The following is a 27,514-nucleotide window of genomic DNA, read 5'->3' as shown; positions in this document are numbered from 1 at the left end:
TCACTTTAGTTGTTATCATGTCAACAATGTCCTCTGCTACTTTATTCATTATTAATCCACCAAGCAGTTTGGCTCCAATCAGAACTGAGGGCGTCAACAAACGAGAACCGGATGACCTTTCATTCTGAGTGGGTTAAAGGGACCAAGTCAGGACTCAGTGGTAACAGTTGGTGACGTCCGTGTGTTGGTACATGTGGCGCTAACAAATAAGGCAGCAGGGGCAATCGAAGCAAATAAACCTATGGGGCAAAGGACAAACAGCCACGTGGCTGATGTCATCGCTTCATTGCCCCACTGAGTTACGGTACAGTGCCCTGATCCAGTCACTGGGTTTGTGGCAGAATATCGCAATTTCTTTAACCCCCTGCTTGAAACGCATGCTACCATAAACTTGGGAGATAAGCAAACCCATACACACCTACTTGGACACACACGCACGCACGCACGCACGCACGCACGCACGCACGCACGCACGCACGCACGCACACACACACACACACACACACACACACACACACACACATTTGGACTACATTCCCCTCACTTCCCATCAATACTCTACTTAGAATTCACATGAACATGCAGCTTTCCTCAGCAGGAGATTGCGCCGCGCCATTAGGCCATTAAAGATCTTTTCTATTTATGCTTACCAGCAAACGCGTCGCACCCTGGAGAGCGCCACTCACTTGTTTTCCTCCGACTCCCTTTTGGGGAATTCCTTTTCAGCCGCACAAAAAAACGGGCGTACGACTGGTGCTGTGTGCGGTGCTGAACAATTAATTAGGGTTCTGTCAGATTCAGATTACTGGAGACTAAAGGGATACACAGACACACTCAGCACATGACAAGAGATTGAATCATCTCATCGAGCTTTAAACAAGAGAATCTTGACCTTTAATGAAGAAACTGACACATCAAGTAAATAGTGAGCAGTCAATTAAGAATTGGCAAATTATAAATCAAACAATCAAACATCAGGAATGTTCAAAAATATACTATGACGAATAATAATCACAAAAATCATAATTAAACTAATGTGTACAGCCCGGTTGCTCCCCCCACTAGCCCCCTCCATTACTGCCCCAAAATGTACTGAACGTTCCAACCGTCACCATCATGACCAACATCTAAATACAGATGTGTTGTAGATTTAAGTGTTCATCCATCCATCCATTATCTAATCCGCTTATCCTCATGAGGGCCGCGGGGCGTGCCGGAGCCCATTGTGCACAGTCCCAAAAATGTACCTACTAATTACTCTAGGTACTGATCACTCCCAGTTCCTGACTAAACTACTGCTGCCAACCAATCAGTTTGTATACTGAGCAGCCACAGCATTGCCCAAACCATCAGTTGTGACATGCTCCGGGTTCCACATGACCCTGGAAGTGATAGAAAATGCATTATAGGCCAGACTCCACTAAAAAGATTAACCAAAATATTTTAAACCCCTTAGCGTATTATTTTGTCTTCACCTCATGAACTGATGGTGACTTCCGTTTTTGCCGTTACCATTCAGGGACAGTGTGAGTGTGTACCGGTAGATCTGCCCTGCGACTAACTGCCTACCAGTCCAGGAAATAGTTTGTCTTTCGGCCTGAGTCAGCTGGGCCTCAGCTCACTCATCAGCTCACTCATCGCCCTGAACAGGACAAGTGATATGGAAAATAGATGGAGAATCAGGTTTTTGGTGACCCTTTACCTTTCCCTGAATGAGGACTGTGAAACACGGAAGAGAAACATCAGAGCTTGAGAAAGTTAAAAGGTTTCACTCTGTATCAGAATGCGGTCTGGACTAAAAAGCAGTTTGCTTGGGGATAGCAGGAACTACTTCTCAGACTGACCTTTTGGGCTTTTTATCATCAATTATTGTGTTGTATTTTGAGTGGAGTCTGGCCTATAATGACTAATTTGGGAAAACAGGCAAACAGCCTCAAATGCCCTTGAAAGCACTCATCTATATTTAATAGGCTGTAAGAACCTGACAAATATCACACTCAGACTTCTTATACATTCAAGAAAAAGCCTCATTAGGCTCTGAACACAGACTATCCTCCACTGTGATTCTCTCGTTACAGTAACTTACTGTAGCCACATGCCCTGGAGCTAGTATCCCGCCCAACGTCCAGGGGCTGACGATCCTCTGTGTGAGCAATAAATAATTACAAACCCCTCACACTTCCTTTCTCTCACACAACACACCATCGAAGGGGACACGCATTTGTCAGCATGTCAGAATCAAATACGAAGGCTCAATTTGTCTATCCAGCCATCAAAACTTCCCGTTAAACCAGTCAAGAGGTGTGATGTCAGGAAGCTTTGAAAGAGAACCGAGTGGAGCCCATTTGGGGATATATTAGGTCAAATCTACAGCTTGGTTGACAACATTGCCGTTGTTATTAAAAGGTAGCGGTCTGTTCTGTTCTGTCGCCCAAGGACAGGTTGGTGGGCTCGGCAAGGCAATTGAGAGGGGTCAAGAGATGGAACGGAGGCAAAAGTGCCTGAGGTGTGATAAAATAAACAAGCGAGAAGGCGCTCTGTGCTGGAGGAAGCGAGACAGAAGAGCTTCCTCATTGTCTATGCTGGCTGCAAGGTGCTTGGGATTTCTCCTGAAGTGAATTTACATCCTGGATCAGATGCTTCTGTCTTTTCCTTTCTTCAAGAGACAGGTCCAACTGGGAGCTTCCAGTCGGAAAAGGATACATTATTTCAACATTTATTTCATTGCTGAGTTTCTGTTGGTTAGCACGTCTGCCTCACAGTTCGGAGGTTCCGGGTTTTGACTTTCAGCTCTCAGGTTGTTGCAAGTGGAAAAGACATTGGAAGTAAAACACTGTATCCGACAGAAAAAGTACTTCCTGTCAAATGCATCTGGATTGGATTTGGCCTCATATAGGATTATCAGACAAATAATGAAAAGGAATTTAGATGACAAGTCTGGCGAGTCGCAGGACGACATAGAGGCCGCCTCCTTTTTCATGCTGAGTTAAAAGAAAATATCACATTGTCTCACCATAATGAAAATCAATTTGCCAGAGGGACACTCACCATCCCGAATCAGCAATGAACCCACTGGTTTTTCAAGGTCCTTCTGATCTTCTTGCTTCTCATCTACTTTACCTTCCTGGAATAAATACCATAGTGAAATACGTTGCTGATCTGAGATGCACCCAAAGGTCACCGCTCTCTCACCTCAATTCTGTCTCAACTGTCCATAGCACAGTTATGTGCAATGGCTGATAGTTCAGGACTGGCAATGGTGGATTTGTCCAACAATGAGCACACTTACAGTATGCTCACTGGATACTTCATGAGGTAAACATTCACAATAAAGTCATATCCAAATGCTGGGAGGAAAAAAAAACTGCCTTTGTAAAGATAATAACTGACTCACACTGTGTTTGCAGTTTGAACTGGTCACATTGTGAGTTGGTTCTAAAATGTTGGTTGTCCTTTTTAACCGGATGTCCCTGACAAAACATTAAAAATACTTCAAGTGCAGTCAAATTATCTTCCCCTCCACCAATATAGTGGCAAATGATACCGTCGTGCTCTCTCTAACCTTGTTTACATTCAGTGCACTTTTGCGCCCCTCGGCTAATTATACACACGATTTGTTTAGTAGCTGTGAGAGGGCTTGCCGGGTGGAGGGGCAAGTCAACCTTTCTTGTTTATGATGAAGTGACAGAAAATCATTGGGGGGTCAAGTACCTCACCCACAATCCACCCCCCGCCCTCCCCTCAAAAACTCCTGCAGCAGTCGGTAAGGTGCCTGTTGTGGGAAGTCTCCCCTTTAATGGTCTCATTAAAGGGCCCGTCTCCCCGTCAATAGACGCCTCTTATTCTTTTTCTGACAAATTTGAATTAATAATTCAACGGCAAGTGCCTGGGGATGTATATTTTCGGCATGAAGGACAGTTAATCCATAGCACCCCACACGCTTCCTCTTTCTCTCTCTCTCTTTACTCTCTCACTCTCTTGTTTCACCACCACTCCCTCCATCATTCTCGCTTGATGATGGAAAGCAGTGGGTAGTGCTGACTAAAGAGAGTGTGACCAGATTTTCCACTGTCCTTTCAACTTCTTTGCTCTCTGTGTGATTTTGGTCCCCTATGTGACAAGTGGAGTTAACTTAAGTGCAAATTGCTCTATGGTGGTGGCCCTAGTATTTATGTGACATGTTGGCACGCCGCTGCTTCGAGCAGAAAAGTGTGTGTACTTGATATTTTCCCGCAGTGGAAGAATATAAGAGTAGAAAGATTAGATGAGTCAAAATGTCAGACTACTAATGGACACAAAACTCGATGCAATTTGCTGACCGCATCTTGACCTACAACTTCACTCCAATGACATCCAAAGCACTTGAGTATATGTGTTCAATTATGTAACTCTGAACCATCATCTTAATTCAGCTCAAATATTTGCATATACTATGCAAAGGTACCAGGTATTGCTTCTTTATACTGTCATTGTAATTCATAGTCATCTATCCATCCTCCTCCGAAATTGTCTGTGTGGAGAGCATTCTAATTGTGTTTTTGTAACAGTACTCGACATCTCAACATTAGTATCTCCTTAATTTTGATAAAGTCAGGACATTTTTTTCATCCATTCATCCATCAATGTATCTATGACGGGAGCACAAGTAGTCAAGAAAATGGATGGATGGACATTCAATGTCATCCAAAACACAGTTACTGTAACAGTATTTAAACTGGCTCAATTATTACAAACAAAAACATATACCATACATTTTTTGTTTTTTTAATGGGGAGGGGGGGGGGTATTATCATTATCATTATCAGTAGGACATATTATCATTGTGGCAATTTTACTGGCAAACCAAATCAAGTGGTCACTGACTGTGTGCTTTAATTAATCTTCAATCATTTAGGAAACCAAGAAAGAAAAACATTTCCAGTTAGGACTTTATTGAGTTGTACCACGTTTGTCAGTTGTCATTGCGGAACGTTGAGTTTGAATTTAGAGGCATGCGGTGTAATGTATAATGTGGGTATCAGTGGCAGGTGGCACTAAGGCACTGCACACCATTGCGGCAAGTCAGGGCATGAAATGACGGATGACAGAAGGATGCATAAACATATGACTTAATAATACATCGATTATTTTCGATAGATGCATACATCGATGATTTCATATGAATTATCAACCAGTTATTTTCAGCTCCTTGTTGTACTGCTGTGTAAATCTTTCATTTCCCAAAAAGTCAATCAGAGAGCTGTGTGTGTATGTGCTTGGGCGTGTGTGCTCTTTCATTTCCCAAAAAGTCAATCAGAGAGCTGTGGCGGATGTATGTGCTTGGGCGTGTGTGAAAACAGTAGAGTCATGTAGCTTTGTTGCTAAAAATATATCTCAGGACAAGAAAAGACCAATAAGGAGCTGTGATGCATTCTAGGGGTCAACGGCAAGAGAGCAAGGATGGGAGAACCAGAGCCAGTGAGCCAGGGCACCTGTTGGATCATCTGCGCTTTAAAACATTTAATAACTGTCTCTGGTTACATACAAACACACACACACACACACACACAAACCACGGCGTGCATTCCCAAAACTTTAAAGCCCCGCTGTTCTCTGCCTGCTCAGAGGTATCTTGTAACCACATTGTCCACAGAAGACACACACACACACACACACACACACACACACACACACACACACACACGCACACACACACACACACACACACACAGACGCACACAAGGGAGTATTGGTATGATAGCAGCCAACTGATCACCAGTTTACCACCGCCATAGTTTAAACACGTTTGTGTACTATGCTCAATCGTACAGGAACACAATGGCTGACAATGCAGGCAAGACTGTGACGCCACCACAAAGCTCCATTTATGATTTGGGGTCAGTAGGTAACTGGGTTATATATTTACAACCCAACTTGAATAAAGACAACTTGTCTTGATGAAAGGGATACTTCACCTATGTACGCCATTATTCATCTTAAATAATGTACTTCATTATTTTACATGTATGTTGAATCACTTTAGAAACAAATTTTAAAACAATACAGTTGACTACTAAGTTCATTGAACACGTCACGAGATAACTGTGACATGTGTCAACTTTGGAGGAGACTGCTCAATGATATACACAAATAGCTATGCCCTATCTTTAGTGTTAATCCCAAAAGAATGAAGCCGTATCATTTGTGGCCAGTACAGTCGTACCTCTTTTCCACGTACCCTGATGGCGTTTACACCCCTATAACGTTCACATTTCAAATTCACCATTTCATGTAATTCATTTTCCATTTGCTTAACAAACACCTTTATCATGTAAACTTCATTATAACGACCGGATTTTCCCAACAAAATAGTGAAAAGGCCTTCGTTAAAACAAACTGTGGGAAGCTAATTGCCGTCGCGGCCTTACTTTCGAAAGGGAGACTACGAATTGGCAAAGTTGACGATTTCCACAATCATCTGTGATGGCAACAAAATCAAGGCATATTTCGAGGCTCGGAGTGAAAAATGATCGGAACCAGCTTCAGGGTGCGGCACATCCTGAACTGGAGAAGGCACTTTCCATTTGCTGACTGAATGTTTTCAGAGATGAAGTAGGGACGCTCCAGTTTGTTTCATGTCTAATAAAATCATTTTTTCCTCATACTGTATACACGTATTTGTAATTACCATAACATGAATTACATCTTCATGTTTTTACACCTATAACTGTTCATACTGGATTATACATTGTAGTTGGCAACCGTTTTATTGGAAATGGTGACAATAAATTACCGTTATAACATACGGATTCGCTATGTCCCTCCAGGTACGTCAGCTCTTGTGCATTTTTCTAATTAATTATTACCAACATGTAAAATTAAAACCACACATATAAAATTATTGACGCTTTCCTTTAAGTTCAAATTCCACAATCAAATTACATAAAAATAGTTGAAATACTGTATGTTCAAATACGGGTTACAAATCAAAGCTGATTTAGGTATTGGAATGAGGGAAGTGGTAACTTCAGTGTCCTAAACACACCCTGAATGCCACACCGTGAGGTACTGTAGTCGAACCATTATTTGCAATTTATCTACAAAAATACTAAAAGTACCTTTTAGAGCATCATCAAATACAATGAGAATACATTGTTACAGCTGATTATGAGGACGGGATAACTATCAATTGTTAAAAAAATCATACCGAATGCCCTTAAAGTGTTAAACACATTATTACTTGTTTGAAAGAATAAGTTGCTTATTACCAACCAAAGAGTAACACTAATGAGTGATAATAAGCTAAACCTGTCATAAAGACATAATGGAGTGTCTTTTCTAAGGAAATGACAGCAGCAACACTAATTCCTGTCGAGACTACACATACAAAAGGGCTGATGAGATACTATTCCCGTTTACACCCTAAGAAATGATTGACAGGCTGGCCGTGTAAAAGCTGGGGGTACACCTGATTGCATTTTTAGTTTTGAACGTTTCACCCGTGGTGCACTTAAACAGAGGGCCCCATGACTGCCCTTTGGTGTGCATCCCGTTCCGTTTTGTGTTTACACAAGGAAGGCATTTGTCAATGATTTCATCTTATATGAGTTTCCTGTAATCCTGTTCTTGTGAGCCAAGATTTTATCCATGAAAAAAAAAAGGCAATGTGTTTTATTTGGTAAACGGAGTGACATATTTTCCACAAGCTGGAGTCTAGAGACTGAGTTAGACATTGGACTTGAGGCCAGTCAGTCACAGGACACAGATACTATATCAACAATTATTCACGTTCACCTTCACACCTATGGACAAAATTTAATTGGCCTATCAGGCATAATTTTGGAATGTAGGAGAAAACCGGAGTACCCAGTGCAAATCCATGTGAGCTTGACACAGAAAGGAGCAAGTAGGGGGTCAGTTTCTAACCCATGGACCCTGAACATGGTCATAGGGCAGTGGTGTCCATACTACAGCCCAGGGGCCATTTGAAACCCTCCCACTGTTTTTAGCGGGCCGCGACATGTACTGAAAATAACATTTGACATGGCCCTCGATGCTCTTTAAAAAGTGTTAGAAGTGTTTACTGTCAAAAACGTGGGGCTAAATGAGTCATGGTGACCACCACTCCTTCTATTTAATGAAGATTTTCTACAAATACATTTACAGCCAAAATAGTCATAGAAAATCTGTGAAGACGAAACAATAATGTTCTCCTGCACTTGTGCTTTGTATAAATGTTTGATTTGTGAAGATATCACATTAATGATCATCAAGTATGGTCAGCTTACTACAGACTGCTCTTTGTTTGGTTCTGAATTTGCAGATGGGATTCATTTTGAGCCAGCTTTTGGGCTACACCAAAACCCACCAAAAAAAAAAAAAAAAAAAATCCGACACTATTTTTGCCTTGTCAACTTTGATAGAAAGCCTTTGATGTAGCAGTTTTTCAAAGCGACATTATATAAACAATGTTGAATTGCTTGATTTATTTATTGGTTTTAGTGTGTTTAATAAGCTAAATTGTATTTTCCTGTATGGAAATCTGTGGCATAAGGAATTGAGGCCTGCTAATGCAACTACATTCTCAACGGTAAGTCTTGGGCCCCAGCGCTGCACTTGCTGGTAAGCCACTCCGCACCGAAATTTAGCAGATGTGGAAATAAGCCCTTTTTGCTCAACCATTTATTAATAAAAAGAAAAGAAAAAGAAAGAACCAGGAACAGAAACAGGACAGCGGCGTAGTTATGGTTATACCGCTCTTGTTGCACGGTGTACACGTAAGATTGAGAGCTGATCGATACAATGCACGACTGTGGCCGTTGTTTTTTTTTTCCTGATGTCATACCACACATAGGACACAATCTTGTAGTAAATCTAGAGACATCTATTTGTTTTTGATTGGTAAGAATCAGATCATATTTGTTAGCAGGTGACTTAATACTGTACCCAATTCTGTGATGGTGGCCATGTCTGCCTTCGTTTACGACAATGAGTCCAGCAAACCGGTAGCTACTATGTCGCGAGGGCATTTATGAAACCATTTAAATGGTGGTGAAGCATTTGGATCATTATAGTTCTGTGGTGAATAAAGGATTATTTTACAGTAAAAAGACAGACACAACACTTCCACAAATCACTGGGTGGTGATATGGTATTCTGCAACACTCGTGTTTGCACAATGTGTGCTTTCTTTCACTAAAATGAGCCTGTTCACCGCAGGGCCCTGGGTAGCCCAGGTCTGTCCTCCCTGGCTCAAGCATGCATCCCTTGGCCGTTAATTGGAGTGGAGCGCTTTCCGAGCCGGCAGAGCAGTGGGACCCAAGACGTGACCACTGAGAATGTATGAGTATTAGCATTGCAGCGGACAGGCCTGTACATAATGATAACCTGAAGCTTTGGCAATTGGGAAACACACATTCACACATGTACACAGTCACGAAAACAAGTAGTGTAAGTGTGATGCAGCCCCACCAGTGGGCCACTGCACGACTGGAAAAGGAATGGGGAGAGGGGTGAAATGAACTTGACTTCCATTGATCGGGACTGTGAGCACAGAACCGGGGGCTGTTTGTCCCAGAAGAACTCCTGTACTACTGCTCCTCATAAATGTTTGAAAGGCCTCAGCCTCTTTACATTCACAACATTTGAGTGCGCGCATGCACACGCACACACACACACACACACACACACACACACACACACACACACACACACACACACACACACACACACACACACACACACACATATGCGTGCGCGCAGGTAGCAGGTGAATGGTTGGTCAGTCAAGATAGTTGAGGGGATCAATCGTCATCTTTGGCAGGTTGAGGTGTGTTTGATGTTCAAAACGGTTCAATATAAGTATGTTAATATGCAGGAATTAAAAAAAAAAAACAACTTTGATTACTTATGCTGCACTCTTAAGGCCCCTCCATTTGGCCTCTGATGGCCCCGTAGTGTGTCAACAAATGATTGATATTACCCATACCACTTAGAAAACACCTGACGTGCCGGGCCGAGTATCCGTAGCTCCTAAATATGGGCTGGCAGGGGGGCCCTCAGCGTTATCCAGCCGGTAATAAAAGTTGAGAATTGATTTTCTGTAGCAGCTTGTAACTGTTAATGTTGAAACATCAATAGCCAAAGCAAATGGGAGACCGAGAACACGTAGGGCATGAGCCGAGGTGGACTCTAAATCACAGAATCTATCCGTGCCGATCGATAGGACAGTAACTGCAAGTGTCCCTCTGCTTTCCTAATGTTTTATAATAAACTGACAGCCTGTAATAAGGCAGAGGGAGAATGGAAGGCAGAGATGGTGGGCAACAATTTCGCTGGGCCACCTTAAATCACCCCACACGAGAGAGCAGGACATCGGCAGGGGAGGAGGAGGAGGAGGAGGAGGAGGGGGAGGAGGAGGGCAGTGTTCTTTTCTTTTCAAAAACTTTTACAAACCCATGTGTAGCTGTGGAGTGATTGTGTACCATGGAGCATAGTCCCTGTATGGCTGTAGAGGTTAAAATGTGGTCTACGTCCGAGTGCCACAACACTGCTTTCACAATATTGAGCTATGACGAGCAAGGTGGTGCTGCACGTGTTATGGTTGTGACAGAGTAGTGGCAAAGTGATTATGACTGTTGCAAAACGTGCTTTACAACTGATGCAACTGTCCGCATTATATACACATACCAATGTCATCCTGGTGAATAAGTAAACCACTGCTGGTACTTATGGAAGTTATAAGAATGAACATAGTTTGAGACAGTTGGACTGTTTGGAAGATGAGAATAGACAGTGTAGTGCATTGGTAGGATGCTGGCAATATATGTGAGTCCTCTGGTTTTCAATACAGGAAATTAATATGCATTTATGAAAAAAATTACAAAATATGTTTTTTTCATATCTTATATCTATCTATACATTTGATATCCCATGTAAAAATAGAAACATACATTTACTTCATGGGTATTTTTCTCCTGTCTCATTTTTTTTAAGGTTAAATAAGAATGTTACAGTAAAATGTGATGTCTTTGGAGAGACAGCATATTTGTCTTTTTTTGGATGTTATCAGAGAAGTTATCAGCGAATGCATTTTCATTTGTCCGACTATCTTTCTGTTTATTTTCTCTGTGCATCTCGAGTAGCCATATTAACATCGGGTAAAATGTTTTAACTGTCCACATTTGATGAATCTTGAGAACCGAATAAAATGGAAGTTTTAGCTTCAGATTGGAAATGCAATGTGTGAATGAATGCTGAGAAACAGAGGATTTTCTAAGGTGAGGCATAGGACAGAAGAAAAAGAAGATGCAGTGCGACTATTTCCTCACAACTACACACAAGTCACCGCAACAGGTCTTTATGACAACAGCCTGCAATCGGTAATGATAGCAAGCCGGAGCTTTTATTGCTTCATAAATTCTGAAAGCCTTTTCCGCAGCCTGATTACACTGAATTCCCTACAAAGTGGAAGGTGCGTTATGTTTCTTAGGCTAAAACTGACAGAAATAGGTGCAAGTATTACATTGATTGTTTTAGAGGCATATTTCCACCTACTCCTGATGAGACGGAATAAGAGGAAAGAAAAGTCTGGACACTCAAACATGATTAGTTGAGTTTGGATCTGTCGGCTAGAAAGTTTGAGCGAGCGGCGAAGGACTTTTTTATTTGTTGGTTTGCTGCCTCAGAACGAAGACTGGAGGATGCTGATGGCTGGTAAAGAGATTTGTTTGAAAAGTAGATGACAGTCCAATAGTTTTCAATCAGCATGCGTTTGCCCAGCACTTTACCCGACAGTCAAAGCGGAGTGATGAAGAAGGCGATGGATTGTGCATAGATTGCTCTTTATTAGCCTTATACATAAATCTATAGTGTACCCCCACTGCAAACACCACCTCTATATTTTCCAATCGTGTTGTCATTGCACCAATGCATCAACTGACTCTTCTATCTGCCGGTCACACGGGGGAGATTGGACTCACATGAACACTTATGCAGTACATACCAAACAACGATTTATGCCATCTTTCAGACACAATTAATCCTATTGTTCAACTCTGCATGGGTGACAGATCCAGAAGTTGGCACTCTTTTTCTTTCGGTTCAATTCATATTATATTTTTCATACAGTAAGCTGATTAAAGGGTGAAATGAATGTACTGTATATTGTTAAATGTTACGATTAAATTCCTGCATTAATGAAAGTACCGTATTTTCCTCACTATAAGACTCTCCGGAGTAGAAGGCGCATTTTTAATGAATGGCCAATTTTAAAACTCATATGTAGGGCACACCGCATTATAAGGTGCATACAATAGAAGCATACAATAGAAGCTAGGGTTGTGTTGTGCATCCACTAGATGGAGCTATACAAAAGGGAATACAATACAATGTAATATAGCTTTATTTATATAGAGCCTTCACAACCAGTGCAGCTGTAACAAAGCGTTTTACAGAACATTTAAAATAAAGAAATCAAAATCCATGTATAAGGCGCACTGTCTGCTATTGAGAAAATTGAATGCTTTTAGGTGCGCCTCATACTGCGGAAAATACGATAATTTGCTGCTGTCCAGTGGCATTCAAATAGCCTCTTTTTTTAAATTTTTGCATTGGACAGTGGGTGGTCATGATTGTACCCTATGAACAAAATACAGTTTTTCATTATTTAAACATGTCATTGATTAATACCTATTTGGTAAATCAAAACAATACAGATAGAGAGAGAGAGAGAGAGAGAGAGAGAGAGAGAGAGAGAGAGAGAGAGAGAGAGAGAGAGAGAGAGAGAGAGAGAGAGAGAGAGAGAGAGAGAGAGAGTTTAGCTCACGAATAGCTGGTCAAATATTAACATCATGTCAGTTTTGCATTTAATTTTGAGAGGACAATAAAGTGATAGATTAGACATTACGGAGGCTGTAATCTTGAAAGTATATCATCCAAAAAACAAAATAAAACAAAACATCACGATTTAAGTATTGACATGTAGGCCTACACATAGGCTTTGAGTTATTTGTCTGGTTGTGAGCGTTCCCGCCATATTTGATGTGCCATAAATGTATTTCATACTCTTAAATTGTTAATTTTTTTTAGAGATGTGAATGTACTTTGTTTTTATAATCATTTAATTTTTTCGGAGCTGTAAATCTACATTTCTGCGGTATGACAAGTGTAAAGTCTGTTAAAAGATAAAGTATTATCACTCCAGTATTGTACGTTGCCTGAAACTTGAAGTTTTTGGCTTGATACTTGTGACTTGCATATATATGTGACGTACTCACACCTCTGGCAAAAACTGTTGAAAAAATTTCCAAATAAAGGGTCAGCATGGGGTCAAAGAATCACATTTTGGAGTGGTTCCTCATCTAATTTAGGATTGTTTAAGGTGTGGCGGTGATCTACATTCTACATAGTGCCATTATTGTGAGCACCATACATTGATTAGGTCAAAAGTAATTCCATACTGTTGAGTACGAGAGTAAGCAAAAAAACATAAAATAACATGTTTATTGTGTTGCTTTTAATGAAGTTGTATAGCGGTGTGCCTTTTACAGGCTCCATATTACATTGGTCCCAGCGGGTGCAAATATTGAACCGTTGCCGTCTTCTTATGTTGATCAATGTCCTGACAAATTCAAATGATTCGGTTCATTTCAGGAAATGAATATTTGCCGGGCGTATGGGGAACGGAGGGTGGGATGTGGTTTATGAACAAGCTGGTCAGGGATCAGCAGATTGATTCCGAGCAGCTCGGATGTTGCTTAATTGGGATTCACCTGAGTGGGACTGTTTTGCCTCTTGCTCACTATTTCGACAGACATGACGTGAAATGGCGAAAGTGCACTGTTTTATCAAGGTCAGTCACATTTACCATGTTTGTCTTCTCATCTGCAGTGCTTCAGTGACTGATAAAGTCAAGATGTCCCTGTTGAAAAAGCGAGGGAGCCGTGACTGAAGTAGGAATTAAAAAAATAATTTTATCTTGCATTAAATTGGAGGACAAGTAAGCAAGTAATAACTGAATCGATAACCAACTGAATTGTTAATCATGGAGTAAAATATCTTTGTGTAAAAATACATTGATTGGTACATTGTGCAGCGACTGTCTTGAACCATATACCTAACCTCAGTTTAAGCTTAAGCATTTGCAATCATTGCAGCCTATTATGATGAACTATTAGATGTGTCAAAAAATGTGTTTTTTTTTAATTTAGTTTTCACTGACAATGTCAGAGATGTATTAATTTACAAAGTTGTTTACTATCATATTGTTGAGCTCTCAAAATTATGTCTTAGTTCTATATCAATGCAAAGTAGAATCATAATAATACACATATTGTAAATTGAACAGCTCTCTGACATAGTTGTTTTTGTTCAGGCATGTGTAGCTTCTTTCAACTTCCAAAAGGGTAAGACTTGGTATTCAAGGCTGGTTATGAAATGCAAAAATAATGACTTGGGAGTCCAAGAGTGCACCATTATCAGTAGACTTCCAAATAATTTAGCTCTCTGTCAACTTTGGGGGGAGGGGGTGTTGCGCCTAAACACTACAATTTGGGAGCATTATTCTAAGTTGTGTCCACAAATCTCACTTCTCTGCTGGGAGCTTTTAGCACTCAGCACAGCATTGACAGCTCCTCTGGTTCTCCTCCCAGCTGACGAGGACTGGCAGTGCACGTCTCACCCAATTAGACCTGACGTGGTCCGACCCGCAGAGCCCAGTCGTTTGTTGGCAGAGCAGACTCTGACCTCTGAGCCTGCAAGTGCTTTGCCAATATGAGGGCTGTCTGTCTCTGGCTGAGGGAATTTACATCAAACACCACACTTGTGAAAATTGATAAGTGATGGGGTTTTTTTTTTGTTTTTTTTTTCTTTTTACTTCCCTCAGTCCTCCCTCCCCACTCATTATAATGCAAGCGTTGAACAGGCGAGTACTGCAGAACTCACAAAGCAATCCGCATTTTATATCGTTTTAATTGTAAACTACTGGAACAGAACGAAATAGATTTTTTTTTTTAATTTAAAGACCACATGTCACTTCTGTGCTTACCTGTCACTTGATGATCATATAAAGCAGCAGCTTGGCAGTATTTCTATTAAGCACTTAAGCCTTTTAAAAGGAAATCAAAGACCCATTAACAGTATTCTGTCACCACACTACTCGTAGTAATTCTTTACTGAACTCTGACCTGGGCTGTACTCTGTCTCTCTTGAGCTTTAATGGTCATGACTTTACTGCCGCACATACAAGCACACACACGGCCATTGCTCACAGCTTCACACACTGAGATCAATGCTAGTAGAGTGATCATCTCCCTCTTGATAGAGGGCAAAAGCCTTCACTTGACACAAGGAAAGAATGACAGCAGATAGAGAGGATGCCGCAGAAGGAGATGGATAAAGTGAGACAGTGAGAAAATAATACCAAGACTGGAAAAAAAAAAAAAAAGACGGCCAAACTCAGGTTAGGACACGGATTCTCTCAGCTGGAGTGACATCTATATCTTTCTGTCTTTATCGACAAGAGACTTAACTAAGAGTTCTCTTGTCAGGGCTGTGATTGACTGACCGCCCAGCCAATATGAGAAATAGTGGAAAAAGTCAAGGTGCAGGCACAGAAAAAATGTAAAGCATTTCTGTTATTATATCCAGAATGGGTACAGTTTGTCTTTTATAATCATCTGTGGGACCAAATGCACAGCTAAATGCACCACAGAAAACTACATCGACACCAAACTTACAAAATTGGTGTTATCAGGCAGGGCGCAATAATCCAAAATTGGTCAACAGGAAATTTTATATGTTCATCGACACCCACGTATAACAGTTGTGTCTCCGGAGTGCCTACCCCCAACAATTGTGAAATTAAACAACCAAGTAAATCTTTAGTTATCTGCCTATTTCTGAAAATGTGTCTGTGAGCAAGTTGCAGAACTTGTAGCGTTAATTAACTGAACAACTACCCCAACATCGCCACCAAGGTCGTGATCTGGCGGGCCGGCCATTCCAGAGCAAGCAGCCGGCCCCCCTGAAACCGGCGAGCTCCGGCGCATCGATTGTCATTCTAACGAAAGGGTGGGAGGAGGGCAAAGTACAATTCATGAAACCAATTTGCCAATAAAAATGATTTCACCGATGTAAGATGAACTGCACGCTGAAGAATGTGTCCGTAATCCTTGATCTTCGGGATATATTGAGAAAAGAATCCCACTCAAAACTGTGAACTGTTTTACATCGTGATTTCAAAAAAAAAATATAGAGATTTTTTAAAATCTGCATTCTTACTTGGACTGAGCTTTCAACCAAAATGTAGCATGTTCTTCTCGCGCTCATGCTCTGAAAAATGAGGTAGTTCAGTAGCTGTTGATTAATTCTCCCAACTAAGAAGAAATCTTGCAGAGTTCTAGTGGAAAGGTGCTAAAAAGGTGGCACAAAACCTGACTCATGCCAACCTACAAAAAAAACCACACAAGCCGCAGACATGGTGGGTGACAACTCGATGTGGGTAAACAGTTAAGAAGTTGTATCAGGGATATAGTCCGCATGTTGGCCATATATAAGGATTTTGTAATTCATGTTTAAAAAAAAGAGGGGCGGGGGTGAAATGAAACCTGGGCGTTTGTTTAATTCATATTGATTCTCGCTTAATTTCATTGTCCATTAAAGAAATCTCATCCCTCTTTAGAACTCATTTTGACGCTCGGAGGTCAAGGCAAATCTACTTTCATGCCTCATTTAGCTACATCTGTATTAATCGGTGCTGCTGGCAGTGTGTAAACCAGTTCTGTGAGCATTTGCTTTCTCATTCCCTTACATATATTCAGATCAGCCCATCAATCACACACCTCTGCTCAGCTGTCTGCAGTGTGAATCAATGCTAAATCTCCAGGCTTTGCATTGCTGAGTCCAAGCACCACCATTTCCACCACAGAGATCCCCAGCAAATGCAACGCCACCTGCGTCGGGATTCTTCTGTGGGAGACTCACTCAGTGCTGGAAAACAGGCACTGCCGGGGGCTATACACATCCCTGAGGTCAGTCTTTCATTATGGATGATGTTCCTGCCAAATTATTTAGACCCTGAGCCCCAGCAAACCCTATGCCACGTGAAGGCACATTCCGAACAAAACCGACTCACACACACAAACACACTCACATGCACACACGCACACCCATTTTCTAAGGCACCTCTGAATTCTTCCAAGTCCAGAGCTCCACATTAATCCAGTGAGATGTAATCCAAGCAGCAGTTCATTAGTACTGATTCTTTGTTTTTAGGCAAAAGAACTAAACATATACGATTTGCATTGTGTGTGTGTGTGTGTGTGTGTGTGTGTGTGTGTGTGTGTGTTTTTGCTTTGTGTGTGTGTGTGTGTGTGTGTGTGTGTGTGTGTGTGTGTGTGTGTGTGTGTGTGTGTGTGTATGCGTGTGTGTGTGAGCGCGTGTGTGCTTGTGTGTTCTCAAAGTGGTTATCCATGGTCTAAACTGCGGTCAGACATTGACAAGAGACTGATCTGTATTTCTAGCACAGGACTATAAACACATACACACGCACACACACAAACATATATATGACATGCATACACACACATGCAGATACACACACACACACACACACACACACACACACACACACACCACTAAGGTGACCCTGAAGTTAATCTATTAAAATTCATCCCTTCACCTCTATATCTCTGACTACATTTTCTGTTCCTTCCCATTCCTTTGCCGTTACAATAAACTGTCACCCCTCACTAGCCACCCCTTGGGCATCAATTACTTGACCTCTGATTCTAAAATTTTATCCCGTAGGTTTCATGGTGAATTTGCATTCAGGTTTCAGTCACTACCAGAAATTTTTTCCAACAGCGGAAACGGGGAGCAAAAAAAAAAAAAAGCATGGCACCAACAATCTCAGTTGTAGAAATACAATTACAGCAACCAAACAAAGTTAAGGTACCCCCATTACGCATTATTCAATCATTATCATGCAAGCTTGTGAAGGTTTTTCCTCTCATACATCTTCACACTCCCAAATACTCTCTGTTTGGACTCACCAAGACTGAAGAGGACCAGGAATTTCAGGCAGACAAACTCCCGTTGGTCCATTTGCAAAGAACGCAATTTAGCCACCAGGTCCTGGGCGTGGCTCAAGAGATTATTGAGGGTGGCCCCGGCCTGCGATGCGATCACTGCATAGTCTACCTGCAAAAAGAAAGACAACGTGATTTGAATTGATGTGTGGGTTTTCGGCAAGAACTGATAAGAGTAAAACAAGAAGTGGTGCTGTAAAAGCTCCTCTTGCTGGCTGCCTTTATTGTTTCATGTAAGAACTGTCGATAAAACTATTTTGCTTACATTGATTAAAAATGTCAGATAGAAAGATAGACAGATAGATAGATAGAGAGCCACAACACTTGTCTGGGAGGCAAATCCTTAACTGTCACTCACTACAAACAGCAGCACATAAAATGTTTATATTTATTGACACTTCATTATAATAATTGACTGTGCAAGCATTTCCAGGGAAAGGTTGATGTCTGTCTTCCCTACAGTGTGTGTGCTTCCATTTACAAAGTACAATTACAACACAGAGGGAAATTCAAATATATTTTTTGAAAAAGTAGGAGGACTGAAATCGATTGTACTCAGAAAATGTTGAGTGAAAGTCTATGTTTCCTCTTCTGTTTGTAGAGCTGGGAAGCAGCAAGAATTAGTTGTGTCATTAAAAGTCCAGGCTGCGCTACTGAAATCCTAATTATTAGAGTCCAAGGTAACAGAGCCAAAATGGTATAGGCATATTCAGAGTGTAGATGCCAAAGCCATCATATCCCTCTAGGACCAATGATGTAGTTTTATTGTAAGAGTATATGTGCTCCATTTCCTAAAGCACATTTCTTCTGGCCCTTTCTTTTCTTAACTGCTTTTGTGCTTCCTTTTCTTCTTCCCCATTCATAGAAGAGAGAGTTATGGCTCAAGTGAGAGGCAGACGCTGCCGACTTTCCAAAGTGTCAATCAATTTACATAAAATCAACTGTGCATGAAATAACTTCATTGAAGGATTGGACTGTTGATGGTGATGCCTTCGGTTATTGCCTCCTGGCCTGAAGTACAAAGAGAGGGGAAAACACTATCACGCCACTATAGCAGACTTAGCACTAACCCAAGTGACCTGCATATCAATCAGACAATCAATCCTACTTTAGTATTCCTCTTGTAGAGACATGCTGGATAAATAAAAATAAACCGTTATGATTAGAATCCATCCTGAAACACAATGTGACTGATTTGAAGGGTGTTTGTGTTACCAGAGCGTGCAAAGCAAATTGATGCATCTGGTCATAGAACTTTTTTTTCCCTTTCTTTTATAAAACTTTTTGACTTTTTTTTTTTTTTAATTTAAATATTTGTCATTTGAATTTCATGGACACCAGCGGTATTGGACTGTCAACATATCCTTGTCTTCATATTGGAAAATGGTACGATGCTGTGAGGCCTTGCTTTGGCATTCAACAGCTCAGCCCATTTGTCATTTTATCATTTCATGTTTGAGCCTATGACAGGAAAAAGAACTCGCCTCCTTTAAAAACACAGATGCCCCTTTGGTTGATAACCCGAAGAATGACATTGCATTCATGTTCACTTTGGTTTGAGTTTAAGTGCGCTGAACCGTGAAAGTTGGCGCAACTTGAGTTTCGTGCCATGCACGCTTCATTTAGCATGTATAGTAATTTGGCACACGATCCTGCGCCATGCTGGGCGTTCCGGTGCATCAAGGGCATTTTCTTTTAAATGCCGCTGGCAGAGCTGATCAGTTGGTGGCTGAAAGTAGACTAATTTTTGCGCCTGCAAGAACCAGGTCCGAGTTTTGGTGCAGGTGGTAAATTTGATCGAGGTGCAGGCAGACAGATTCTGAGCTCCGCGGACGTGTGTGGTGGACGTCATAATTTTTTATTCATAAATATGACATCAGCATGCATCATGTCCTTTTGAATCATTGTTCAAATCAATTCATTGAACGTATCATTACGATTATCATCGTTATTACATTTTTAAACTCACATCCCTTGCCACAGCATAGCTATTGGAGGGGTTTGGGGACGGTCTGTAATTGAATTTGGAATGTGGTCTTGAAGTGCCCACTTCACAGCGGTGATCTGTGATTGCCCTGGCCAACCTTATGTGATTTTGGCCCATGGATGTCTGCAGTTCCTTTACAAACGTACTTTGCAAGCTTCATTCAACCTCCTGTAAGCCAAAATCTGTTTTTTTCCTCCGCCATCTCTGGAAGGACTGTGCACCGATTTTAAGTGGCTGTGAAGCAAGTCAGCTCTGTTCACGCCCACAACGGCACAAAACGCCTGTTTCTAACAGTACCAAGCTACATGCATCTGTCCATCCATTTTCCACCGCTTATCCGGGGTCGGGTCACGGGGGCAGCAGCTTTAGGAGGGAAGCCCAGACTTCCCTCTCCCCAGCCACTTCTTCGAGCTCTTCCTGGCGGATCCCGAGGCGTTCCCATGCCAGCCGGGTGACATAGTCTCTCCAGCGTGTCCTGGGTCGTCCTCGGGGTCTCCTGCCAGTGGGACATGCCCGGAACACCTCACCAGGGAGGCGTCCAGGAGGCATCCTAATTAGATGCACATGCATCTGTGAAAATACCAAATCACTCTGGTGATAGGGCACTGCTGTCATTTCTTGCCAGGGAGAGAATCATATGAGATAATGAATTCATTCAAATCTTTCACGCACACACAAAAACGCATACCTCCTCCAATAGCAGGTTAACATTGACCAAGGTATGCAAATGAAATGGCCACCCTGCAACTCCAACGACTACCAATCTCTCGTCCTCCTTATCCTAATGGATGCAATCTCTTTAAACTGTGTCAACATCTTCACCTCATCATTACTTCTCAAGTCATTGCTCCTGCTACATTCGGCTTTCCATGTTCTCCTCTTGCTTAAACAATGGTCCTTATATAATCTTTTATAACCGATGCTTGTAGGTTGAAGAGATTGATCTTTTTCGGGCTCTGCTTTGCAAAAACTCACCTGCTGGCCAGTGACCAATAAAATGGAGCCCTCCTTGGCGTGCACCACTTGCCTAAAGACATGGTCCAGGATGAGGAGTTCACTCCAACAGTTCTGCAGAAGCTTCATCTGATCGTCAACCTGGTTAGGAATATTAACAAAAGCCCATCAGTTTCCAGTACAAACATTATTTAGTCTTTTGGGAGTAGTCCCATAATTTTAGAAGAAAAAGAACGTTTAAGCATACTGTATCCCAATCAGCTGTTATAGTGAGAGACTTGCTCACAAGTTGCACAGGCCGACTGATATTGATTACTTTCATACTTTTATATTGTTTATTTCAATCTTTCCCAAAAGTCCCCTGCACATGCTCCAGTCCAAAGTGTTCTCATATGAATCTTTCCACATTCCTTTCTGTTGTGTTACTGCGTGCCCCTTTACCAGGTTTTGGTGCAGGTTTCTGTGTTTGCCCCTTTGTCAACAGTTTCTGAGTAATCCCACTGGCTCCAATGATTAAAACATTTACGCCTGCTGAATTGCAGGCGCTGGCTCCCATGGACCTGCAAGGTGAGCTTTGGAAGCAGGTCAGGTCAAACAGTGCCCCAAAACAACATCTTCCTTTGTAACAGCCAGCCTCTTCCCATGCCTGGCCATGTTAATCATTACACCACAATTGAGAGACTCAAACAAAAAAGTCCGTATTGGGGAAAAAAAGGAATGAGGAAAATGTCTGTCTTTTTTTTTTTTTTTTTGCATCAACAAACATTCCCATATGTTATATCATTAGAAATAATGTCCCCTTGGGTGAAGTTATTCTTTGTCAGTAGTTTGTCTTTGACAACAGTATGTGAGAACTTGATCTTCATTAGTATCAATGACAGTGAGAATGGTGAGGAATTTGGATCAATGTTAAAGGCTGGCCAAAGAAGCAGGTGCAAGTATGGGTACCATGAAAAGGAATGTGTTATTGTCCCTGTGTGATGAGAAAATTGCACAGGGATCAAAATGTTGAACTGACTTTGGTTGCATTTGTAAGGCAGCAAATATTTTATCATCTTGGCGAAATAAAACATCACTGTAAGACTGCCAACTCTGGAGTCTAATGTTGATTATGGTTGATGACTAGTTAGCACATCCAACTCAGAGGATAGAGGTTCAGCCTTCTCGTGTAGAGTTTGCATGTTATCCATGTGCCTGTGTAGGTTTTCTTCGGGTGCTCTGGTTTCCTCCCACATTCCAAAAACATGCAAAGGGAGTTCATGGAGCACTCTAAATTTTCCTTAGGTGTGATTGTGAGTGTAAATGGTTCTTCATCTGTATGTGCTGGCAACCAATCCACGGTATTACTCAACTCCTTGATCAAAGTTTTTGAATGGATGTGAATGCAAGTGTGATTGTGTCAGTCCTGTGATTGACAAGTGATCAGTCTGGGCTATATTGGGCCTCTTCTTCTCAATCAGATAGATAATGCTACATAATATGCTACAGCTTGAATGGAAATTCAATGCAACAACCCTTTATGTACTATTTTATACCTTTATAGAAGATAACAAAAGTTGATGTAGGGCCATTGTTTTTTTTTTTTTTTTTTTTTTTGTCAATTAGGTTTCTGATGACAACTGGTCTTCTCTCCTTTCTATATACATCTGTTCTATGGTCCCATATTGGAGGCATCACTCGCTGAAGACGAAAGCGAAATTCAAATCACTTCATTAAAACTATCAGAGAACATTGAAGACCTTCAAAGTCGGGGTTTCTTTGAGCCACTCGCCGATCCTACTCTCTTTGCCCCTCGAATCCAAAGACCCTGGAAGCTCGTGTAATTGTGTGTGTGTGTGTGTGTGTGTGTGTGTGTGTGTGTGTGTGTGTGTGTGTGTGTGCATGCATGCGTGTGTGTCAAAGGACATATATCGCCCAATATCTTCAAACGCCGCCCCGCTCAACACCAGCACCACTGCCATTGCTTGTCAGAGCTTTTAGCAAGTGTTAGGGTCCCCATCAAAGGGCGTCCTGCCTGCCTGCCTGCCTGGAAGCGTCTCTCTGACAAGAAGCATGGGTCATCAAAGGGAGTGTATGGCAGCGGGTGATAGCAGCCGAGACGAGGGGCAGGGGACACCCGTCTGTAAGAGGGAGACTGGTGACAGACAGCCATAAGAGCGGCAGAGGGGTTGGAGTTCATCTGGCTGACCTTTTGAGGACCAGCCACACAAACTGTTTCCCTGACAAGCTCTTCCTTTTGCTCTGTCAAATGAGCAACATTCATGTCACCCTATCTTCCAATTTCTACTCCCTGCCTCCACACATAATATGAACTCACTGACACTGCATCAGGCACTTTTTTTTTGTATTTCTATGCAGGCGAGTCACATACCGGAACTTTATCTCATGATTGACCGTTTGCCAGTTACTGTTTACAACTCATCTCTCTTTGATTTAATCTGAACATAATAACACAAAGTTCAAATCGCAGTTTGTTTGAGTCCTGCAATAAAGCTTCGAGTACTTGTTTAGTTGCTGAAGTCTTATCTCAAGACGATGGAAAATTTAGACAGGTGTATCTGACTTTGGCGGTCATAAAATGGAATGTTTGCAACCACTGTGTTGCTGTCATGATTACGACGAACACAATTGACTTATCATGTTGGTGTGGCTCTTGGCTCTCATTTTTTCCACATGGCATTTTGAAAAATTAATTACCCACCTACGACTTGTAATTTGAGACCGTGTGAGACTCCTAGCTGATTTAACACACTTAAGGGCAGCAGTTCGGGGCCCAATCTTTTTTCCACCACACATTGTTTTCATGTATTCTAATGGTCTGTCGAAGACGCGGCGCAACAAGGCGGAGATGATCATCCCATCGCCGCCACCACTCGAGTGTAGCTGCTGTTTCAGTGAATGTCAGCAAAGTTAAGCCGGTCGCCGCAACAGTTGTTCATACTATGCGTATGGACTATTACTGCTACTGTACATGGATACCTCTGTTTTGTTTGTTTCTTTATTCTGAATTTAACCCTAGGAAGTGATTGTTGTTGCTGCTCAATTGACTTGGACTTCTCAACTGAAAAAGGTGTTGTTGGCGGCATGCGTCTGCAGAAGTAACACAGACGTACCCTTGGTCTACAACTACCCACAATAAGTGATGTGAGCCCATCGGAGCATTTTGGTCCCGTCAGTGGTTCTTCTACTTTCTTTTGACGGTTGTTTCAGTATTTCATTCTCAGTTTTGCTATTTAATGTGTTTTAATGAGGTGCGAGATGCAGATTTTGACCTGCAAATTGCGATGCAAAGCCACTTATTTCAAGCCCTGAAAATAAAACAAAACAAAACAAAAAAATCCTAAATATACACCCGTCCCTGAATAATACCAAACAAGGACATTGAGCTTCGGTGTTCACATTGCAAAATTAAGCTCCAGAAAGATAGCTTCAAACTAACCTCAACACCCAAATTGAATGCATTACTTTCTTAGGCTTGGTTTATTCAACATTTTTATCTAAGGTAGGATGTTTGAAAATGCAAGCACTGACTCCTACATGCATGGACCAGCAATAAAAAAAAAAAAAAAAAAAAATCCTCCAAGAAACCAATTTACCACCTTGATGATCGTTCAGCTGAGTGGGATCAATACTCCAATCAATCGCTTAGCCCATAAGTTTTGTTCAAACCACTGGCTAGGATTAATGGGATTTTCAAGATGTGGAAAAAGAAAGGGGAGGAAGTGAGAGAGCGAATGAACCTGACTGGGAATGGAAGAATGGGAAAATAAGTGAGGGGAAATGGCCCAAAAAGAAAAAAAAAAGGTGATTCGGAGCAGACGTTGCTGTGCAGATTAAACCAAATTAAAATTGGCACATTCAAATACTCCCTGAAACACGTCATGTTTATTCATAGCCCCCTGCCAAGAGTAGAGCAATTATCACGGGGTGCTAAGTCAAAACAGGCCAGGGTGATAGAAACTTAGCCCCTTTCTTGTGCCCTGGTCTTGGTACCGTGCCACGTGCATTGTTGAGCGGCGTACGGCGCGGCCACTTTTAACGAGTGGACACAGCTGGATCTGATTTTAATAAGTGCTTCCATTTTTGATGTGGACTAATGAAGAGATTAATGGAATCTCCTTCTGTGGATGTTAATGAATGGCGAGAATCAGGATATTTTTTTTTTCACATAGGGAGGGGTAGCATTTGGAGACCTAAGAGCTAATCTGCCTGAAATTCGCATGAACAATAAGCGGCGCTTCTCTCTCTCTTCTGGACGGGAATCAATGTGTACTACAGGTGAGGTTTGAAGCTGACTTCAATGCTGCTGTGTGTCGAGCTGCTCATCCTTTGGTGCTGTCCTATCTTAGCATCTGTTCGCCTTGAGCCAAACAGTCCCCGTATTCACCTGGGAACGCGCATTAATTTACCTAGAAATGCTGCCCTTTGTTTTCTGAGTGTTGCAAACACTTAATGATGTCGTGCCTGTGCGCTCACTTCCAGTTTGGCCATTTAATTAACACGTTCGAGACACTGGTTCAAACCAAGAAAGATAATACAAGACCCATTTCCTCATGGATTTTTCAAAATAGTTTGTGACTATGATTCAAAGTTATACCGTCATGGCCAGAAGTGTGGTGGCCATTGGGAATTTCGGGAGATTCCTTAACGGCCAATCCATTTCAGGGAATTTTGTTAGTTACTATAAGTTATCACGATTTTTGCTTAGCCATTAGCTAGGTGAATTTATGCAAGTTTACAGCTATTAAAGGGTCCATTTGAAGCACCCACTTAAGTAACTGACGTTTTTCAGTTTTTCAAAGACACAAACGCAGGAGTTCTATATGTCCCTGGGAAGAACAGCAACGGTTGTGATGAAATCCACCCCGGATTTCTGCTGAAATGGAGAGAAATGATTACTTTTGCCCCCTCCTCCTTGTCCTAATTTCCCCAAAACAAACTCTTCTTGAAAAAGGCATACAGTCCATTTGGTGCTCGATCCCACCGCTGTTGGAGTGATAAGAAAGCTGGGAAAATGCGCAGGTGGCACCTGTCAGGGCAGGGGCGGGAGTAAAGGCCAGCACCAAAGCCTGGTTTGCAGTTGAGAAAAATGAAAATATGGATGAAAATACACTGAGCAATCAAGGAAGACAAAATATGTCATGAAAACTGTAAAAAAAAAATAACAAAAAAATCCCTTTCACATTTTTTTGGTACAGTAAAGCATCTAATTGTGTGCCAACACTGCAAAGCACATTTGTCTGAGCCTGCCACGTTGTTCGTTCAGCAATGTCCAATTGATAATACTGAGACTCTGAAATTGACCATTTCCCACGGTGGCTGCGCTAATTGACTCTGCAGAATGACCTTTGATCCTGAGAACGAGAGGGTCTCTGTCGATTGAGCACGTTCACTTCATCTGTCCACACGTATCCCACCATCCTCACTCGTGTGTTTGTGAAAGAATGGACAACCTACGGATGGGCATTTCCCCCTCCTCCTACTTTTCTATCCCTCACTCAGTTTGCCCTGCGCAGCAGCAGGAAATGCATTTGCTTACAAGTGAAAATATTAAAGGATACTAACTGTAGTTGCAATTTGTGCATTGCAAAAATGCAAACTGAGAACTAGTTGATGCTGAGGACCTGTCGTAAGGTGACATGCAAATATGACCGCCCAAACAATAGATTTGTGAAGGTGTAAGGTTTTCACTGACGACAAAACTAGTGTTTCATCAAAGCCACTGGTTAAGTCAACAGGTAACCAACAGCACCAAAACTTCCCTTTTCATTTTGACTTAATGGATAACTACATGAAAAGAAAATCAAGTCAATACGGCATGAGAGCATACCTGAATGAAAGCTTCTCATGTCGGAAATTTAACTAAGCTGGTTTATATGAAAATTTTGACTTGCTGTAGTTGTCTGTGAATCTAGTTATCCTGTTTTCACTTGCTATAATTGTTCAAAGATGACCGGAGACCACCTATGCAACTTTGTCTTCATCCTACATGCATAATAATTTTAGCACAGTGTGTATCAAAATGAGAGCATATCCTTTATCATTCTATGTTGGCAATTGAAAAATATGGACTCAAGTTTGACTTGAAATACTGTTGTTACGCAAGTGAACCATACCTGAATATATCACAAAAGAAAACTGAGTGAGCATTTGAGATTAAAAAGTCAATGAGAAACAAATCTATGTATAGTCCTCTCATTTCTTCAGAAAGTTCATACATAAATTCACGGCTTAAGGAAAGTATCTTTTCTTTTCTTTGCACACAATAGTTTTCAGGATACCTTCAGGAGTGAGCCTACCCCCACCAGAAACAAACCCACGCACTCGAAAGCGTAAGGCTTAGAGCTAAGAGGCTATCAACTAATTATCCAAAAAACAGAGAGAACCAAATCAATTATTCACGGGAACATTAGACCACTAATACATGTGCAGCCCAGGGATCTACTTCGACTAAAAGTAACCTCTTCACTCAATATATATACATAGACGCATACATGCATCTATA

The 27,514-nt window shown here is 41.6% G+C and overlaps 1 protein-coding gene across 1 annotated transcript in view; it reads right to left on the bottom strand.

The window, feature by feature from the left end:
- nr5a2 (nuclear receptor subfamily 5, group A, member 2) overlaps positions 1-27,514 on the bottom strand; it is a 60,782-nt gene that overhangs the window by 7,135 nt on the left and 26,133 nt on the right. Inside the window, exons 5-6 of the mRNA XM_019875513.1 lie at positions 21,031-21,150; positions 18,033-18,180 (exon numbers count right to left, since the gene is read on the bottom strand). Of these exons, the coding sequence (XP_019731072.1) occupies positions 18,033-18,180; positions 21,031-21,150 (268 nt within the window). The remainder of the gene's footprint in view (positions 1-18,032; positions 18,181-21,030; positions 21,151-27,514) is intronic.

Source organism: Hippocampus comes, unplaced genomic scaffold (assembly GCF_001891065.2).
Source record: "Hippocampus comes isolate QL1 unplaced genomic scaffold, H_comes_QL1_v1.1 scaffold132, whole genome shotgun sequence".
In the NCBI taxonomy this organism is placed as follows: domain Eukaryota; kingdom Metazoa; phylum Chordata; class Actinopteri; order Syngnathiformes; family Syngnathidae; genus Hippocampus; species Hippocampus comes.
The sequence above is the reverse complement of the archived record's forward strand: the minus strand, read 5'-3'. Positions and strand labels throughout refer to the sequence as shown.